Below are 21,025 nucleotides of genomic sequence, written 5' to 3' on the forward strand. Positions count from 1 at the left end.
AGTGCTACTCCGCAACAAACACTTTGATGTTCACAACACTAAGAAATTCCATCACCCCAGCCTCACCGGAATAATTACTTTAATTTACAAATATAAATGTGACACGCTTGTACAAAAACCACTGGTGAGCAAACTGATGCCACTTCTTGTTGGACCAGGTTGCTGCACTGTTTGGAAATTTAGTGTATGCATTTCAGAATCTGTGGTGAGGTTTGAGCTCGGAGAACACGGCTGTTTTTATCTGGTGTGGCTCAGCTGTGTCACTGATGACAGTACGAAGGCAGCATGTTGCAATTTCGCATTTCGTTTTCGCATTTAGATCTCACTGTTCAGCAGTCTGTGGTCATACTCAAAATCGAGTGACTATGTTTCAGCAAGGGTTCATCCTGCTTACAGTTTACATCACATTCATTTAGCAGATGTTCTCATCCAGACCGACTTCAAGCACAAGAGAACAGAAGTGTATCTATCCAATTTAACAGTGCCAGAGCTGGTTAATAACACTCCCAGACCAGCAAGAGCATGCACAACAGCATTCAAGCATCATCACAAGATAGCTTGCGCTAATCTAAAACTAACACAACCTAGAAACTATGGGAAGTCATCAAATACATACAATGCCATAAATCATAAATTGCCAATAAATCAAACAATATCCAAAGCTCACGAGAGTAATACTCTGAAGAAATGGGTCTTCACTCTGCATTGGAAGATAGCCAGTGATTCTGCTGTCCCAAACACTGTGGAAAGTTCGTTCCACCACTGGAGGACCAGTACAGGCAGGTATTGTGGCTGGGAGGAGTGACCCCGTCATGAGTTCCAAAATCAGCCTATCTTAGGCCATTGAGTGAGAAAAAACGGTCTCTCATCTGTTAATGAGTTTCACTGTGTGTATGTGTCAGTGAGTGCTAAGTGTGTTTAACAGTCTCATTGCATTGGCCTTGTCAGTTAAGTTGTGCTTTGTGTGTGTGTGTGTGTATATCTCTGCACTGGAGATGTGTGTGTGTGAGTGACATCACCACATTGCAATGTTTAATCAACTCCACATGTTTTCACTGGGCGTATGCAGGAATCTTCAGCTACTGGTCACTGAGAGTCCAATCACAGAGCACAAACCACACTCCCACTACAGAGGGAGCGAGAGAGAGAGAGAGGAGAGAGAGAGACAGGAGGGTTAGGGAGGGGGGAGATGGCGGGGGGGACAGAGATAGACAGAGATACGAAGGGGGGGTTTGACATACGTAATCACAGTAATTCCATCATGGTAACCTCACATTTCATCAACAAATTAAATGAAAGATCCACAAAACTTAAACTGACAGATTTAATGAGTTTAACCACAAACCAGGCCAACCAAGTTTATAAAAAAAAACATTTAAAGCATAAACAAAGGTAGTTTAAAATAACAAGCACTGGGTCGCTGTTCCACTGTCACTGAACTGCACACAAGCACTGAGCTCCTCCCCTTCTCTCTGGCCCAGGGCCTGGTACAGTCCAGGACCAGAATATCCATGTGACAACCGCTGTCTGATTACAGTTGTGATGGCATTTACTTTCTTTTTAACTGAGTGCCTCCTTCCAGTGCCACTGACAGTCCGCAGCTGACATTATACACGCCCTCCATTGCTGCAGCTGGGTATTTCCTGAAGCGTTTCGGGTTCAGTGCTGTAGTTTTGCTAAAGGTCGCCGTGGCGGTGGCTCAGCCAGGACCCGAGCATGTAGTTCTGCAGCCTGTGATTACAGATCTTCTTCCTTAGCTGCTAGGCCACACTGCTGCCAGTGAGGCAACTGACAACCACCCATTACATTACATTACTGTCATTTAGCAGGTGCTGTTATCTAGAGCAAGTTGCATGGATTGTAGTTGTATCCATGTATACAGCTGGATATTTACTGAAGCAATTCCGGGTTAAGTACCTCGCCCAAGCAGCAGTGCCCCAGCAGGAAATCGAACCGCAGCCTCTTGGTTACTTGGCCCATGCGTTAAAACCGCACCACACTGCTTCCCCACTTCCAGACTGAGGGAAGATCAGTGGGGTTACGGCAGTGGGCAGTGATGGGTTATTATTATAGTCACACTCGCTGTTGCTGGAGGCAGACGCTCAGACGAAGGGCGTGGTGCTGTGCGAATTGCATCATTTTACACTGTGTAAAAAAATATTAACACGTAACATCTAGGTCTTAAACCCTGTAAAAATTTATAAATAATAAACTACCGTTTCATACATTTTAAATAGACTAATTTGGCTTGCCGTTCCACTCTGTTGATGACACGACATGAGAAGATCACTTTGGTGCTCTAGGTTCGTACCTCAGTGATATCAGAACCTTTGTGAAACCTCATGCATTATGTGTATCACATTCATCTATCCCTGTGGGACAACAATATGTCACATAACACTGATAGCTCACTGTATTGCATCAGTTTGCTTTTAATGATGGCAATTGCCTTACTGGAAGAAAAGCTGTAGTTATTGCATGCTATACCTTTGTATGAAATAGCTGTGCACTCATAATGTCAAAACAACATGCATTTTAAATGTGCAAGTGTTTGCACACATTCTATAGTATGTTACAAAGATGCTGTATGTGTGTAATAACACACATCAGTACAATTAAGTAAACCTTATTTCACAATACGTATTGCAATTAAATCCCTTAATATGTAATTACATGTTTATTACTCACATCTGATTACTATGTGAACACATTGTAGGTACAGAAGTGTAATTACATCCAGCATTAAGGGTTTTTGATACAGTTAGGGATATAACAAGCATTTTTACATAAAACATTAAAATTATTATCGAGTGTTTTTAACACCGAACATTAAAGGTTCCACAAGCAGAAACAATCTGATTACCACTATTGCCTTTTTTGTCAGTCTGTAATATTTGAGTTTAAATAATATGCCATGATTAGATAACTGAAAAACAGTAAATGAAAAGACAGCATTATTAGTCATCTATCATTAGCTGTGAGCTGTGTGATTATTGTAGCAGCTAAAAGGACCAACTTTCACCACAGAAACAAGACACAAGAACAACAAAAACTGTAGTGAAATGGTGCATCGATGTCAAAAGCACATGGCCCTACTGAAATCACCCATGGTGCATAACGTCAGAAATAGACAGCCCTACTGAAATGACCCATGGTGCATTATGTCAGAAACAGATGGTGCTACTGAAATGACCCATGGTGCATAATGTCAGAAACAGACGGCCCTACTGAAATTACCCATGGTGCATAGTGTCAGAATTAGAAAGCCCTACTGAAATTACCCAAGGTACATAGTGCATTTGCTTTGGGAATACTGCTAAATGGTCATCAGGAACACAAATCATGTCTAATACTGTGTCATTGGCATAGCTGTGTGTGTGTGCGTGTGTGTGTGCGTGTGCATGCTTGCAAAGGTGTAAACAGTATGGTCCTCAGTTGAGTACCTTTGTAAATCATCATATAAGGCTATGTTCCCAAGGTTATGGGATTCAGAGATTGCAGACCATCATTCCTTTGATTAATGATCGCAGAGCACTGTTAGGGTGCCACTTTGATGTACACAGACTGGACAGAGAGTGAGAGAGAGACACAGAACCAGATGCAGTACCCCTGGCACAAGGTAGCTGACCTCAAAGAGGGCATTCACAATGTTCATCTCTCAACGTACAATGTCTACCTCACAACGTTCATTATTAAATCTCAATTTTTAAAACAGTGCACCTCGAATTCTTGGGTTTGACCCATGACTCTAACAAGGATAATAAGCAGGCTATGACATGATAGTAAAGGGGTTCACTTAAAGATGCATAAACAGAATTTTCATGTCCACATGATAACGCTCAGAATAATGCTCACTGTACCCCTAAGGTATTGAAATAATACATACAGAAACATGCATGATAAGTATGATGACCCCCATCCAAATCCAAAGGGATAGGATATTCCAAGAAATGAACAGTGTGTTGGGCTGCCTTTGGACTTAATGACTGATTTAGGGCTTCATGGAAGATCACTACTGACGAGAGATGTCTTGGGCTTGTCCTAATTCTGCATTCAAGTTCATCACAAAGATCTATCAGGTACAATTCTCGGCTCTCTGCTGGCCAGTCCAATGTTCCAGTGTTACTCTGTTCAAACCATGGGTCACCACATCACACTTTTAGTCACACCCCTGCAGTGAATTGGGGTGTCCCAAGACTTTTGGTAGGAGACCGTATTATATAAATTTACACTCATGTAAACACTGATGTAAACATCAGAGCAGGAAGATAGTCTAATTGTGTCATCCAAGAAAATACAAAAATAATGGCAAGAGATATCCATATGGCACCTTTAAGACACTAAACTATGGGGAAGAATATATGATGACATTAGAATTACATACTGTGGAATGGAATATCAACCCCCCCCCCCCCCCCCCCCAACACTTTTATCCAGCACAATGCCATTGCCCTCAGCCAGATGGGGTTTTATGGTAGAATATATCCAAGGACAGAATCTAAAAATAAAAATAAAATAAAATACTGAGAGGCACATTTTTTCACCCCAGACAGGTTTGGTTTATATGAGGGCATGGTCCCTTTGCCCCGCCCATCGGTCAGTCTCAGTTGCCCAATAGGATCTTGTTATTGTTGCTGCCGCCACCATGCCTGATCTCTGTGAGCACTGCATGCAGTTTCTCTGACACTGCCACCTGGTGGAAGGAAAATGTCAGTGTGTCAAAAAATATCTGGAACACAGAGTAACTCACTGCTCCTCTCTCTCTCCTTCTTGCTGTCTCTCTCTGTCCATTCATAGATGACAATCTATCATAGGATTGCCTGTGTTGTACTCTACTGCACTTGTAAGTCGCGTTGGATAAAAGGATCTGCCAAATGAATAAATGTAAATAAATGTAAATTTACAGAATTCCAAACAGCACAATGATTCTCTTGCTAGCCACACTGGACAACCTGTTTGCTATAATTTACAGGTATGTGGTAACTTACTCACAAGGTAACATAAGTTTTAACTGTCTGTGGTATCTGTGGTTATTTAAGTAACTCATATGGTGCCCAGCCTATTTAAGATACTATTATACAATTTATAAGACACCGTCATACAGTAGTATATTCATTAGTCCTGATTGCTAAGTATGTGTGGTGTTGTATAAGGCGTATCTAGACTGCAGTGAATACAGACAGGTTCACTTATAAGTGTGTTTCGGGGTCCTGTAGTCTCTCGGTTCTGGCTGTAGACAGGGTGTCAGAGCAGTGTGGGAGTGGGTGTGTGCAGGTTGCATGGAGCGGAACTCACAGCATACGTATCAGGGTCCTGCAGTCTCTTGTGTCGGGGGTGTAGCATTTTTAGGGAACTTTGCACATTCGCCCTGTTCTCAGCTGCACTCCTGAGGGGGTGAGTGATCTGTTGGCGGTGGTGGTGATAGTGGGGGGGGGGATTATGGGTAAACACATTGCCCATACACATTACCAAACAAGCCACAGTGCCCAACACCACGCTGAACACTACAGAAATGCCATAAGTATGCTGTACCAAAACTGACGCAGTGCATATTTAACATACAACCAGCCCAGCCAAACTAGAGCATGTGCATTTACACATACATACCGATGTAAACGGTGCTGTGTCAACTCCTGTGAGAATTATTAAATAATTACCTCATCATCCCAGTCAGACAGACACACAGACAGGAAGACAAGCAAACAGTCATTCAGTCAGACAGACACACAGACAGGAAGAGGAGGACACAGACACAGTGCCCTCACCTGTCCCCGAGAGAAGACGTCCTGCCGCAGAGCAGCCACCCGGCTGGGCGTAACCGTGACCCGGTCTCGCCCCAGCGGGTGGCAGCGCACCTCCATGCCATCTCGGGGGGGCAGTTCGTCGCACAGACACAGCAGGTCGAGGAACGGGTGACCTGTGTGGGGGGGGGGGGGGGGGGGGTAAGCCAGGTGAGCCGTGATGTGGAGTGTTTTTGCTACAGGATGGATGGAGCAGCGGTGACCTAAGACTGACCCTCGGAGTCCAGGAGCCTGTAGACGGCCTTCCTGCCCGGCATGGTGCTCTTATCCGGATCCTCACTCAGCTTCATCTTGGGGCTGCCCCTCACTTCCACCAGCTGACAGAGAGAGAGAGAGAGAGAGAGAGAGAGGGAGCAGGAAGGAGATACAAGGAGAGCAGAGGAGACAGAGAGCAGGCAGGGAGGGAGGGAGACATAGAGAGGGAGAGAGATGAGGGTAAAAGAGGGGGGCGATGCAAGAGGGGCTATAACAAAGGGCACTAGTGTTGCTGCAAACAGAAGCTGTAGCATGTCCTGTCCCATCTCTCTTCCCACCTGTAACACTGGCTCACGCACAGCAGGTACAGGTGATCAGCAGGTGCCCACACCTCGTGTGGGAGTTCTGCACCGTGGGCGGGGCAGTCTCATGTGGGAGTGGCTTTCTATCATGTAGGCTGTGCAATCTGTAAAGTGGGCGGGGTAGGTATTGTGCAGGAAATTTACCTTGTACACACAGCCGAGGGAGGGCTGCAGAGTGCAGGTAACCAGGTGTGTCCCCACTCCCACCACATCAATCTCATTCTCCTGAGAGAGAGAAAGAGACATGGAAGGAAGAGAAAAAAGCAAAGGAGAGAGAAACAGAGTATGACGTGCCTGTAGTGTTCTTTCCCTTTACACTCTCTGCCTGTGAACGCTGACGTCTGACCCAAGCTCCCTCACCCTCTCGTTCAGCTCGGCAATACTGTGTTCTGAGATGTTGTTTGTTCCCACGATGATCAAAGACTGGAAGGCTGGCACTGAGAAGCTGGAAAGAAAAGACCAGGAAGAAAGAGAGAGAGAGAGAGAGAGAGAGAGAGAGAGAGAGAGAGAGAGAGAGAGAGAGCAATTGGTGAGAAACACAGAGAGAGGGAGGGTCAAGAGAATGTTATGGCATGAATCTCCTCAATGCATTGACAGCATTTTTCCACATTCCACATGACTGCATTTTTCTCGCTGTCCACACGCAGTCAGAATTGCAAAATACCCACAATGCATTTCAGTTTTTCAGACGAGGGACCCCTCTCTGACATACACACCCAGATATCCCGGCTATGGGCCCGGCTATCCCCTTCAATGTCAGCACGACCAATTTCAAATCCGGGCAATAAGGCTCAGCCTCTGCTATCGACAAGTGCCTTTACCATATGAGCCATTCAGATGGGAAAGACACTCCTAGAGAGAGAGTGCTGTTCAGAACCCACTGACTTCCTGCTGTCCCAGCACTCACTGCTCACTGCAGGCCTTGAAGGCACGCCGCACTTCCACCGACTGCCTGCAGAGGTCGCCACTGTCCAGCCGCACTCCCAGGGGCTTGTACCGCAACTCACAGAGGGCCAGCGCCACCGCACAGAAGTTCAGTAGCCCACTACTGGTGTGGAGGGAGCAGGGAAGGGAGGATTATTTACAAAACGGTTCATGACCATCTCCCACAGAGGTCACAGAAGCTAAATATAACCAGGTCCGGACACTTGACTGAACCACTGAAGGCTAGACCAGAGTGTAGCCGAAAGAAGGTGTTTGTGTCCCCCTCCTGATGGAATAAAACCAATATCCCAGCATAGTGATAGGAACACTGAGCTACAGGAGGCGGGGTATCTCGGTCCTGACTCCCTGTGCACTTCACAGGCACTGTTGAGTCTACAACATGAAATATACTAAGAGTAAACTCCATTAAATGGGGTCAATGACAGACAGGAAGTTCCATTAGCAACACTGTATGTCAATCCTGTATGTCAATGATATACAGAAAGTTCCATTAGTGTAGTGTCCAATGACAGGCAGGAAGTTCCGCTACCTGCTAACACTGCAGCGGTCAGTGATACACAGGAAGGGCTGTTACCTGCTGACGCTGTAGGAGTCTATGACAGCGAGGAAGTTGCGTGGGAAGGCGATTGCGTAAGAGACAAAGGCCGCCAGCTCCCCTTCTCTGACTTTACTGGGCTCCGCCTCCAACAGCTGGCAAACCCGCCCCAGCCACCCCCTGCTAAGGGACACCAGGTCAACGGGGTCAACGGTGTCACAGTCTCCATTGGCTGGGGCCAAAGTCTACAGGGAGAGGGGAGGACAGGGCACCTCCGGATTAGTTAGGGGCCACATTTTTAACCCAAGGCTAAGGAAGGCCTCACTGAAAACAGGACACCAACTGGTATCTGGCTCCAGGAAGGTAAAGACCATCTTGGGGTGTCGTCTTACAAAAGGAAAAAAATTCCTGAAGGTAATATGAGCCAGCCTGATGCTGCTACGTTCAAACAAGGCCTCTCTTGGACTCTCAACATTCAAATGCTAAGGACTTGAAATAATAATAATAAGAATCATTTCAATCAATAACCCAAAATACAAATGATAAAAGTATAAGTGTGCTAATAATAACATATGGCAAAATGATCATTTTCCCTTGGAGCAGGTCAGAGCACCCTTGATGCTCTGGGGTTTTACTTTATCAGAAGGTTAGGAATTTGTCAGAGGCCACAGGCAACTATTATGGTGTTCTGTCCAGTGTTCTATCCTTATTACAACAACAGCCAATAAGACATAAGCCTTTGCCGTGAGCGAATCAGCGAGGTCTGGAGCTCACCTGAGGCCACACCTCCTCCAGAGAGGAAAAGGAAGTGACATAGGAGTGTGCCATGGTTCCGGCCACAGGGATTCCAAACAGGTAGCCAGCCAGGACGTTACTGGTCAGATCGAATCCTGGGAGACCGAAACAGGGCACTACGGGTCAGAATGATCACTGTGGGACAGACTCAGGAGGTGATTGGCTGATAAAAAGCCAGAAAGACAGACACAGGAAGTGACTAATCAGAGTGCACCCTGAGACAGAAACAGGATGTAATTGGTCAGATCAAATCCTCAGACACAGATACATGATAAGATTGGTCAGATTGAATGCTGACACAAAGATACAGGACAGGGTTGGTGAAGCCTGACAGACAGTGACAGTGTGTTCCCACTGAGATGGAGTACAGAGCACGGCCACTCACCCCCAATGTGTGTGTAACGGGAGGCGGTCAGCCCCCCGTCAGGCCCTTGTGCCCTCCGCAGCCCCATCTCCAGCAGCTTCCGCCTCGAACCCGCAGCCAGCCGGAACCTGGCAGCGTTACTGCACACCAGACTGACACACATGCCCGCAAGCACACACACGCACACACACACACACACTTTTAATTTACATACACTCCCAGTTCAGCTCTAAACCAGAACCACATATGGTATGTGTGTGTATACAGTGTGCATATCAGTATTCTCTGTGTGTGCCAGTGCATGTCTGTATATCAATACTGCGTGTGTGTGTGTGTGTGTGTGTGTGTGTGTGCACAGTTTGTGTATCAGTACTGTGTGAGGGTACACAGTGTGTACGGACAGGTGAGCGCTCAGGCAGGTGAGGTTTACCTGGCATAATTGACGAGGCAGAGCAGACTGGTCTCCAGCAGCTGAACTACCGCTAAGGGGCCTGACACCTCCATTAGAGGGACCTGGAGTGCAGGAGAGCCAACACACTCTCATCACACACCCCGTCACAGCCTCGTCACACCTCCACTGGGTAAATCCTCCTCCCCCCACACGCATTATGTCACCACTTTCCTCCACACACATTACATCACCTCTTACCTCTGTGTGCATTACATCAGCAACATTCTTCTCTGATTTCTCTAAACACATTACACCTTTTCTACCTCTGTACACATGACATCATCCTAATCAATTCCTCTAAACACATTACATCATCACATCTCAAGAAAAATCCCATTATGCATCTCCACACTTCAGTAAAACCTCATCGATCCTCTGAAAGCTCCCTTTAAACATGACTGTGATAATGGATAGGAAGTTGTGTGCGCAAACCCTATGTGGAAACCCTAAATGTGACTTTGGTGGAGGAGCTCTGTGACGACAAACAGGAGGTTGAGGGTTCGATCCCAGTGTAGAAACTCTAAATGTGACATGGCAATGGAGCTCTGCGATAAAGGACAGACGGTCGCAGGTTCGAGCCCTGCTGGGAGGGACTCACCCTGGCGAAGACCACGGTCCCCTCAGGGACAGAGCGCAGTGTGACCTCAGAGCAGTCCAGCCCCCGGAGGAAGGAGAAGAAGGCGGGGTCAGTGCCAGGGGGCAGCACTGAGCGCAGGTACTCAACATCTGCAAAAACAGCCACAGCATCACTGAGTTACGCTACACCGCTACAGCACCAGCACAATGCTAAGCACTGAGATACCAGCACACTGAGATACACAGCCAACACCACACAACATCAGAACACACTGACAAATGCACCAAAAGTACTGGAACACAAAACAATGCTACACACTGAGATAGCTGTACACTTAGTGAAACTGAGGGGGCAGTTTCACCCGTACTAGGTTCAGGCTACTTTGCGGTCACAGTGGGGTGTCGGTCAGGACACAGGAGTCAGGTTCCGGGTTCAGTTGTTTATTGGGGATTTTGAATGGATGGATACAAGGGTTTGTGGTGTATGGGTGTGTGGTTCCTTTGGCACAGACGCACACAACAACAGCACAATTTTTGGTCCCCAAAGGCTTGGTCTCTCCAGTTCTTCACCTCCCAGAGATTGTTGTGGTACTGAGGTGGGGGAGGTCACTACCACCTTTATCTTGTCCCGTATCCCCGGCCCTATTGAGGCCCTGATTGGTGGCCAAAGGATACGGGCAGGTCCGAGGGCAAATGGTGACCTGGGGGCTGTCCTTGGGGGTGCGCTTGTGCCTCAAGTTCCCTGTGGGGGTCCTGCTGATAAGGGGAGCAGCAGGACCGGTTTGACCAGGTTTCAGCTGAGTCGTAAACAAGTGCCTGTGAGAGGTGGGGGTGGTGCGCAAACAAAGACAAAGACCGAGACAGAAACATGTGGCCCTTTTCTACACTTAGATACACAACCAACATGGCCCAACATTAGCACACACGAAAACAATGACTACAATGACAACACAGTTACATACACAATATGGCACAGAACTTACATACTAATAAACAGCAACACATGGAACCCAGACCACCACGCAGCAACATAGAGGCACACATACCACACTGATACAACAATGCTCTGTAAACTAAAACAACACAGCCATATACAACAATACACCACACAGACATTCACACTGATACATCACTTCACACAGACACACAATGATACTCAACGCACCACTGTGATGTGCTTTTGATGGCTGCCGTATGCACACCGAATTGCCCCTCAGGGACAATAATGATTCACTACTGCGACTACCAGATACATATTTACCACACACAGAGTGAAATGGATAATTCTACAAACCGAACGCAATGTAATGTACAAAATCACTGTAATGTAAGATTCAAAACACAGCACCGTCCATAAGGTGACACTCTCAGGTGATGTGAGGAGATGGTGCAGGTGAGCACACAGCCCAAAGCACTCTGGGACACAGGCCTGGACACATCACCTCACTTGGAAAACGCACACAGCCTCAACACACAGCAAACCTGCTCTCCTCCTCCTCTCACCCTGTGAAAAAGCCCTGCATTAGCTGCAGACGGGAACTGAAAGGACCTTTTTCATGTGGAACGTAGGCAGAAAATGAGGATCACGTCTTCAAAGAGGATGGTATGCAGCATGACTGAGTAGCAAGCCCAGGATATGCAGCTAATTTAGTAAAGTCACTCAGGAAGGCAGAAAACAAGCAGCCTTTCACAAACTGTCCACCTAAGCACACATACATATACATGCATGCGCGCGTGCGCACACACACACACGCGCGTGCACACACACACACGTGAAGCTAATGAAGCAAACAGAATGATACCACATGAGAGAGAAAAAGAGAGCAGTAGAGCCGGTTTGTCCTTTGTCAAACAGACAGATAGTTTGACTTCATACATAGGCATAAACTGTTAAAATAAGAATTGTGGTTCATCTTTCATCAAATGCAAGACACTTTTCTGGCCTTCCAACTCCTGCAAAACAGGTCCACTAACGCCAAACTGGTTTGGATTATTTAATTTATTTATCCATGTATTTTTCACTTGGTGCCTTTGAATAACCTCTAAACCACCCGTGTATCACCTTTCATAATATTTTACAAGGCATATTTTATAATCTTAACGTTGCATTTTTTTTATAAAGATGGCCAACAATTACAGTACAGTAATGTATCAAGGCATTTCACCTTAGAGGAGTTTATCTGATGTGTGGTGCAATAAATCGGTTCTGGCGGAGACAACCTGTGCAGTGGCTACTTTTAATAACCATGCAGTCCTATGATTGATTATATGATTATATTTCATGTAGCCCAGAGGGGACCTTCGGGGTGAAGTTCAACGTTGATGGCTGAACAGCAACGGAGTCACGCAAGTTCACTCAGTGCGATCAATCACCCAGCCATTACAGGTCTCGCGCTCACTGTTACAGGCTGTTACAGGCCATCACAGGTCTCGCGGCTAGCCCCGCAGCACGCGCTTTTCAGGCTTCTGCAAAAACTTTCGCAATGCCAACGATGCGTTGCGCTCTGGAGGTACGTCGCTAGGAAAAAAAAACTTTGCAGATGACACTTAGCCTCTTTGTGTTTTAAAGCAATAAAATTCTCTTCTACAAATCTAGAGTAGTTTGAGCAACATCATAATTAAATATGAATCAAAGGAGTTAAATAAGATAAAATGAGCCAAAATACAAATTGAAAGAGGTACAGAATTTTGCTGTCAACAACTTTCCAAATCTCTCAGCAGTAAGCGACAAATTTAAGTTGTGTTGTATTGTTTTTGCTGAGAGTCGAAAGACAGAACTTATCCTCACCCCCTCACCTTCATCCGTAAGGTGAAAGCCCCGCAGGAACAGCAGACAGTCGTGCAGCCCGGAGAAAAGCGAAAATCCGCCGCCGAAGGGGTTGTCGCGGAAGAAAAGCTCGAAGACGGCGGGTTCGTTGTGCCTGCCAGCCCGCCAGTAGGCGTAAGCCATAGTGAACTGATAAAGATCGGTCAGCAGCGGCGGGACCCGCTCCCGGACCGACCTCTCCATTGCCGCACATGTCTGGCTCATCGGCGCTGCCATGTTCCATGGACCGATCGCATGTCAATATGCACCCGAGATTCTTGGGACATGGAGTTCCCTCTACCACTCTCTCTCTTTCTCCACCCACTCCGAGCCGAGTCCAAACAATGCGAAACAACTACAAACAGAAAGCGTAGTATTAGGTCAAACTAAAAGGAATCTCGTCCATCAGATAAAGTCCGTAATAATGTTTTCAGTCAGTCGATTGTGCACATAAAAATAAGCACGACATTAACTTTACTTCCATGCTGCGCAGTTGCAACTGCAGTGTCCTGCAAAAGCGCCGGAAAATATATTTAATAGAATTGTGTTTTGTAACTTCTCATAAATTGTACCCTCTTCGCTGACTGACTGGGTCTGAAATATTCAATTTGGGAATAGGTGGGGTTAACATCTTGTTCATCCCCACTGGTCAGGCTGGCTGACAAATTGTGAGAGTCTCCACTGTCACTCAAACCTGTCCGATCCTGTCTGTAACATCGCCAACCCTAACAGCTCTTACTTCCTCAAACAAACCAGTGTTAGTGACGACGTACTCAAAGTGGGCGTAGTTCAGTGAATGGAGCTGGATAATATGGTGCTGGATAATATGTCTAACGTGACCTATACAAGTTGGATATGTGCACATGTTAAGCGAGCGTTACCATCAATTGTGCACAGAATAATAATAATAAAATAATAATCATCATCATCATCATCATCCCAGATCTGAATCCTTCACACAGGTCCACTTCCCACTCAAGGTTCAGAAAAGACACATTAATACACAGTTATGGTTGCAATCAACCTGGCAACATTTTTATTATTATTTTATCAAGGATTCACATTCTTACAACACCTACCTTAACAGTCAGTGTTAACATAAGTGTTGATGACTCTGCGTCTACTGTATACTATATTGTGTTATGGACTGCAACATGGCTTATCTGCAGATATATAACATATGAATTGCATATTAATAATGTATTAATAATTTACTATTGGTGTTATTTAACAAATCAATTGTGTGAAATGTCTGGGTCTGTAATGGTTTCAAACTGACATTTACCAAACTTGTGGGCAAAACTGAGGTTACAAAACACATCGAACAAAAAAATTCATTAAATATTCCTGTCACTTCATCCCCTCTCCAGCAGGGGGCACCAATGTTGTCACTCGAGACTCCAATAAGTGCATTCCAAGCCCATCCTTATCTTAATTTACTGTAGCCTCCACTCACTTGCTGGAGTGATCACAGCCTCATCGCATGTTTATACCAGAATACATCAAATACATACGGAAAATGAAATATGCCTCCATCTTGTGCATAATTTTGAGAGGAAAAAATATGAGGAAAAAGTGATTTGAAGTTTATTTGAAGGTGAAGCAGAGATAACTTCAGGTGAATGCAGCAATGAGATGGAAGTCTTAAAGGGGTGCTCACAAATGGATATTCACACACTGGTAAGCCAAGAGAATCACCAAGATGCTTTGACAATGATGTCAGCTATACCTAAGTGATCGCAGACGCTTGCCCAACGGGCGAAACAGACAACATACCCAACAGAGCAACACCTTTCAGAGCTCAGCATTCTCTGCAAACTGCTTTTCAGCGCCAGACAGACTGTATGGTTTTCTAACCAAAACAACCAGTCCCTCTCTCTCAGCTCCCCTCTCCCTCTTCCTCTTCCTGGGGGAAATGTCTGGCCAGCTCATCGGTCAGTGCATGCCGCTGTCCCGCCCACAGGAAGTGGGTGGGCTGGCCGCTCTGGCTCTGCCCGGGCGGGTACTCGAAACAGGGGCTCAGCTCGAAGGCCAGGGCGGAGCGCACCAGCCCCACGGACCCCGCCCGGTCGGGACAGGGGTGGTACAGTCTCCCGCTCGCGGGGTGCATGAAGAGGGCCTCGGGTCGGAAGGGAACGGCCAGCTTGTCGCCGCCCCCGCAGAAGGACAGCCGCTCCGACGAGCCCGGCAGCAGGTGGGTGAAGACCAGTGGCCGGTCGTCACAGCGCAGGAAGTTCCTCTCGCGGCCGCACAGGGACAGGAAGGGGAAGTGCTCCTGGTAGCGGCTGGTCTCGTTCAGTCGCAGGCGGCTGAAGAAGAAGACCAGGAACTGCTTATCTGTGCAGGGAAAGGAGGGACGGGAGGGAAAGAGAGAGGGAGAGAGAAGGGGGAAGGAGGGATGGAGGAGAGGGGGAGAGGGGAGAGGGGAGAGGGAAAGAGGGGAGGGAGGGAAAGAGAGGGAGATAGGGTGGGGAGGGAGATGTCATTGAAGGTTGGTTTATCAAATTTACCCAATTTTACTGCCCACTTCACCTGAATGTTTGCTGGGAAGACAGCCATGCTGTGCCCTTTCTAAGTTTAATTTAAAATCTGAAAACCTGTTTGATTTTATTTTACAAGTTTTATTTACAATGTATCCCAAGTTTTTAGTATCTCAGGGTGGAAGGCATACCTATTTCTTTTTAAATTACTGAACAAACTAAAAAGAAGAACATGAATATGTAAAGCACTGTGGTTACCAAAAACAACCCAGTAAATGACAGCAGTGACTTAAGAGTTACCTCATCTGGACAGTCACCTGTGTCTGGACAGTGGACAGTCCACCCATCGAACACTCAAGACATCTCAACTCAAACAACACACAACAAGCTTTCAGGGATCCTGAAGTCTTGAATTAAAACTCAATATGAAGCAGATTTCTGTTTATAAATGCATACACGTGTGCATTTGTTAATTATTCTAGAGTGACTTCTTGGTTAAGAACCACCCATCTTCCTCTCACAGTTATAGTACCTCACACCACCTCAAACAGAGGAAATCAGCCAAACATGTGTGTGCCTATGGTTGTGTGTGTGTGTGTGTGCGTGTGTGTGAGCTACTCAACTCTGTAATGAGCTGCTGAAGTCAGACTCCTGCATGGTATGAAGGATGAATATGAAAAATGAAAGAATAAAATAGGACCAACCTCAGAGCTCTACCATGCACATCATCCACCATTATTCTTACTTTAGATAATGCAATTGATAGCTACAAGATGTGGAATATCGCCAAAAGCCTCCTGCAGCACTTCCACCTTCCCGACAGCCAACAGAATAGGAGCTGGATGATGTAACTGCAACACACAGTTTGCTAACACAGCCTCTTCCCTGTTTGTAAGAAGGCCATCAAAATTGTCAAATAATCCAGGTGCTGATTCCACTCTACCCTGGGCCTGAAGGGCCACAGTGTCTTAAGGGATACTCTACCCTGGTCCTGGAGGGCTGCAGTGCCTGCAGGGCTACTCTACCCCAGTTCTGGAGGGCCACAGTGCCTGCGGGGCTACTCTACCCTGGTCCTGGAGGGGCGCACTGCCTGCAGGGCTACTCTACCCTGGTCCTGGAGGGCTGCAGTGCCTGCAGAGCTACTCTACCCCAGTTCTGGAGGGCCACAGTGCCTGCGGGGCTACTCTACCCTGGTCCTGGAGGGGCGCACTGCCTGCAGGGCTACTCTACCCTGGTCCTGAAGGGCTGCAGTGTCTGCAGGGCTACTCTACCCTGGTCCTGAACCCAAGCATTCAAACAGTTGACAGCGACAGGGTAGGCAGCCTACCTTTGAAACAGGTGATGAAGTTTTTAACTTTTGTGTCATCCAGGAAGAGCTGCAAGTTAAGTTACAGTACATATGTTAAAACACACACACGCGCGCGCGCGCGCACACAATGTGAACACAAGGCATTCCTGCTGCTTTCAAGTTAACTCCAGTGTTCCTGTTAACCTATTGTTAACCACTTCCACGGATAAATATTAAGATTTGACCATGGCGCATCATAACTATGCATATTTAGAGCAGCCGAGCATGACCAGTGATTGTCAATTATATATATTGGAGTGTTATTACTTTACGACCAGATGTCACTGTTATATTTTAAACTTGTTTGGCTAAGATGAGAGAACATATGTGCCACCTGTCCTTGATGGTCGATGTAATAGAAATACTCCCGTATTCGGGGTTCCGGACTCTGGCCCTGCGTGTAGGTGACATTTCTCCTGGCCCAAACACCGCACATCCGCGCCGCACTGTGCAGCTCCCAGCCCCATCTGGCACGACACAGCAACACCGCCGAACACATCTTGCTAAACTGTCCTGAATGAAGTTCGTCTCCAGCGACCTTTAACTGTTTTGGAGAGGCTATCTATGTTAGCGTGATGTCCTCTATAAAATATCTAAACATGAAATGATCTAGCTAGCTATGTTACCTAATTTGTATCGGTGTTCAAAATGTAAACACGACCTTAGCTAGCAAACATTAGCTATTATTGATCTGAGTCGTTCACGCTGGTACGGGGGAACATTCCGACTGTGACACCATACCACTGCAACGTGGACACTAAATTTAAGTTCCACCTCTATAGTAAAATATATTCAAAACACACGACTACATACATGAATAGCAAACAAACGCAAACAACAAACAAAGTATTTGTTTATCAATGATATATATGATCACTAAATATTTTTATATAATATAATGATATTAAACCAAGTTGTTTTGTTATCATAATCCAAAAAAGTGCGGTTGGCTCAGAAATGTTGGAACTGCGTGCGAATAAATTACAATATGGTGCTGTGCCATATACATATGTCCAGTAGAGGTCGCTGCTTTCTCACGTTCTCCGCTCAAGCGGAGCTGTCCACCAGAAGCAGATGTCCATCATTAACACCTAATTCTGCGCCTTAGAGCGCCTTGTGTCACACCAGAGAGGTGAGAACAACTGAATTTCATCCTGTGCGAATTAGAGAATCCCACTTCAATTTTTACAGATTTCTTACAGTAACGATAACTTTTTAACGATTTTAACGATAACGATTTTTTACGACCATGACAACGCTGCCAAGAATAAAACGTAAATTGTCCACATGGATACGGGTTTAGAGTGTAGGTGTATACTCTGTCAATTACGGTGAAAATTAAGATTTGACACAAATACAAGCTGAGGATGAAACGCGAACTGCACAATAAACCAACATCTCTTGCTACAAACGTCTGTATAGCTAAACGCTTGCATTTGTTCACTCGCCTAGTTTTTAGTAGTTCTTGAAAACTGGATATGATTCTAGGCATTACTGCAGGAACATCATGTCCGTATTTACATACTATCATATTTCCACGCGCCGCTCAAGCCTCAATAAAATTGATTTCGGCGTTGGCGTGCTACCATGGAAACGGCTTTCGCTTGGCTCTGCGTGCTCGCCGCGGAGCGCTGAGTGACGTCAGGTTGTCGGTGGTGACGGAGACGCGGAGATCCAGTGCACGTTTCCATCGAGCAGAAGCGAGTAAATGCGGCGGCAGAGCCCTCGGCACCATGGGTGACGACCTGGGGATTACTACTAACGGATTTTAACAGGGAAACACAGGGAAAATGGCAGAAAGGTAAGACTCGGACGTCAATGCTACCAATATCTTACATGTATTTGTCGATGTTTTTTTTAATGAGCTTGCTAGCTAAGGTTATAGCTGGCTACATCAAGGAGGGTGTGAGGGGCTGGTCCTGTTGGATGGAAGTTGATTTAGCATCCAGCCGGATGGCTTGCTGCGGTGGACAGCGTGCCATCTACATCGCTGGGTGGATGCTTGCTGGCCAGCCTAGCCCAGTCCAGCCCATCGGTGTGTGACGGTCCGCTGCTCATCCGAAGTTCCCATGGGAGACGAAGGGTGTTGCATCCTTTTACGTGCACCTGCGATGTCTTCCTACACCGATTTGTCAAAAAAGGTAGCTGGGTAGCCGGCAATGATTCTGATTAAAGGATAAGACGTTGTGTTGGCCGTCGTCGTGTTTGTTCCCACCAATTTCCGTTTGTTCTGTGATACCGAACCGAGCCGTTATCGATGGGCAGGGCCGGGTTGTCACAGTTGGCTCGACGAGAGCCCCGCTCCGACTCGCGCTTCCGAGGACAAGCCAGAGGCGCGCTCACGGCGGAGCAGAAACGGACGTGGAACGAGGACCGCGCACCCCCCTCTCCCAACGTTCGGCCGGCTTTTGGTATCGTTCCTACTCGACATTAAAGCACTTTTAATTTACTTTCGCCGTCAGATCCACTTACCCTTTCGCTTAATGCTTCCTTTGTTCGGAGTGATTAACAAAACTGCAAGGGCAAGCATGTCATTAGTTATCTAAATTGTGTGCTAAATGAATTATTAATGGTTATTCATGTTGTTTTCGGGTGCCCTGTCATCTGTGTGAAAATGACGTCTGGCATTTGCAATGATGAAGCTGTGAGTATTGTGACGGGTTGTGACGGGCTTGCATCTCACAGTCAAGTGTCCACAAAGAACTGCGTCCCTGACTGTAGAGGCAGAATTTGCCACCAACTGGAAATTTGTTGGGGGGCAGGAGAGCTCGGTGTCCTTGTTTACCTCCTGTACACACATTATCAAATGAAGCACACGGGATTCAAACGAATACGGCTGATTAGCGCAACCTCGGAAAGAGGGGTTATGTAATTGTTATGGCCCGGGCCGACACGTTACATCCTCTCTCGGACTGCTTATATATGAGGGTGAATGAATTTTGATGGTATATCTTGGTTTTCATCATTTTTTCTTTCTACGAAGCGCATTGCGAAAACTTTGCACGCAGCTCAGCTCGGAAGAGTCAGCATTACAGACGGGGGTTTAGACGGCAAACTATGGAATGTGCTTAAGAGATATCATTAAGAGATGTTTACCTTGCTGCAATCTACAACATTTCCATTTTGCCATTTTCGCATGTGCTGTGGTATTTCATAAATAACAGTTTCATCATATCTGAAAGTGTAAATGTCAGAAAACCGGTGCTTTTAAGCAATGCATGGGCGTGTCTTTTTAAGCATCGGAGAGCACCTGCATACGCGCCTGAACGCACACACACCAGCAATGTTCTCTGCTACCAGCAACGCAGCGTTGCTACATTTCCCCGGAATTTTGCTTAAGGGGGAGCGATAGTGGTTGTGTCAGGCGCCTGGCCGCCCCACCAAAAACGAAAAGACAGGCTTTTCTACTGTCCATCACGTGCAATAGGATAAATTCATACATGATGAATACGTGCCATTTTAAAATGCCATGCATTTTCAAGGGGAGAAATCCTTCTCGCGCGCGCGTGGAAGGGAGGGGATTGGAGGCGCAAGCAGCAGCCGGCACGCGCACAGCTGCAAAAAATTCCTGGTGCCTCTCCTCCTCTCGCGCCTGCTGTTGCCGCGCGCCGGGGTGTGCACCTGTCGTTTTTTCGACGTCTGGCTTCTCCCAAAGTACGAAATTCTATACGTGTGGTCGGACACCAGATATAGTTTGCTGATGACAATAGCTACAGTTAGTGAATGCGTTTGTAGCCCCGTTGTTCGACCATTTTATAGTTCCTTGACATGCTAGCGTGTCATACGTTGGTATTTTAGAGGGCTGTTTTAAAACCGGTGGATCCTCTTGAATACTTGATGGCGGTCAATATCAGTGGTGACACATCTCTGCTTATGTTCCGATTCATGTATATATTATATTATATTAGACGGACATCTTTTACATGTTTATTTTGTTATTTCTGTGTTAGTGCTGCGGGTCCTACGAGGCGTTGTTTTCTCTGCTTGCGAATGGTTGCATTTCCAACCGGCGCAATGCATTTCTCAATAGAACAACTTCCAGTTACTGGGTCTAAAAACACGCACGCGACTATTGTGTTACAACATCCCTGGCTGGGGATCCAAAATGACGTATGATCCGTTGACCAGGGCAAACAGCGTGCGTTTGCAGCGCCCGGAACACTATGAAACGATTGCAGTCGTTTTGGCCGACAGGGTAATGCCTGCCTCGTGTAACTGCAGTTGAGGTGTTATGATGCATGTGACGCCGTGACTGTTTGAGTACCCAAGCTGCGCAGCATGCCCGAGAATCGCAAGGATGTCATTTTAATCCCAGCCGTGCCTACATCTCCGAGCCTCATTGCCCGAGATAACAGCGTGCTGTTATC

At 46.5% G+C, this 21,025-nt stretch overlaps 3 protein-coding genes across 5 annotated transcripts in view; 1 reads left to right on the forward strand and 2 right to left on the reverse strand.

The window, feature by feature from the left end:
* Positions 1–4,448: 4,448 nt before the first annotated feature.
* On the reverse strand, positions 4,449–13,142 carry naprt (nicotinate phosphoribosyltransferase). Of its 2 annotated transcripts, none has more exons than XM_036515673.1 (13): positions 12,821–13,142; positions 10,047–10,174; positions 9,428–9,510; positions 9,019–9,149; positions 8,613–8,728; positions 7,878–8,083; positions 7,266–7,403; positions 6,719–6,803; positions 6,503–6,583; positions 6,016–6,118; positions 5,766–5,917; positions 5,296–5,403; positions 4,449–4,693 (listed from the first exon to the last, which is right to left on the reverse strand). In XM_036515673.1, exons 1-13 carry the CDS (start codon positions 13,065–13,067, stop codon positions 4,604–4,606), a joined length of 1,668 nt encoding a protein of 555 aa, XP_036371566.1. In that variant the 5' UTR covers positions 13,068–13,142; the 3' UTR covers positions 4,449–4,603. The 2 variants fall into 2 exon arrangements, with proteins under 2 accessions (XP_036371566.1, XP_036371558.1); XM_036515665.1 differs by having other exon boundaries at positions 7,266–7,406.
* An 809-nt stretch (positions 13,143–13,951) lies between these two features.
* On the reverse strand, positions 13,952–17,346 carry c2h8orf82 (chromosome 2 C8orf82 homolog). Its single transcript, XM_036522415.1, has 3 exons — positions 16,993–17,346; positions 16,638–16,686; positions 13,952–15,167 (listed from the first exon to the last, which is right to left on the reverse strand). Exons 1-3 carry the CDS (start codon positions 17,155–17,157, stop codon positions 14,710–14,712), a joined length of 672 nt encoding a protein of 223 aa, XP_036378308.1. The 5' UTR covers positions 17,158–17,346; the 3' UTR covers positions 13,952–14,709.
* Positions 17,347–18,317: 971 nt separating this feature from the next.
* Positions 18,318–21,025, forward strand: part of arhgap39 (Rho GTPase activating protein 39) — a 98,807-nt gene continuing 96,099 nt past the window's right edge. For both annotated transcript variants that reach the window (XM_036521684.1, XM_036521685.1), the window contains exon 1: positions 18,318–18,459. In XM_036521684.1, coding sequence (XP_036377577.1) covers positions 18,449–18,459 — 11 coding nt within the window. In that variant the 5' untranslated portion in view covers positions 18,318–18,448. The remainder of the gene's footprint in view (positions 18,460–21,025) is intronic.

Source organism: Megalops cyprinoides, chromosome 2 (genome assembly GCF_013368585.1).
Source record: "Megalops cyprinoides isolate fMegCyp1 chromosome 2, fMegCyp1.pri, whole genome shotgun sequence".
NCBI lineage: Eukaryota > Metazoa > Chordata > Actinopteri > Elopiformes > Megalopidae > Megalops > Megalops cyprinoides.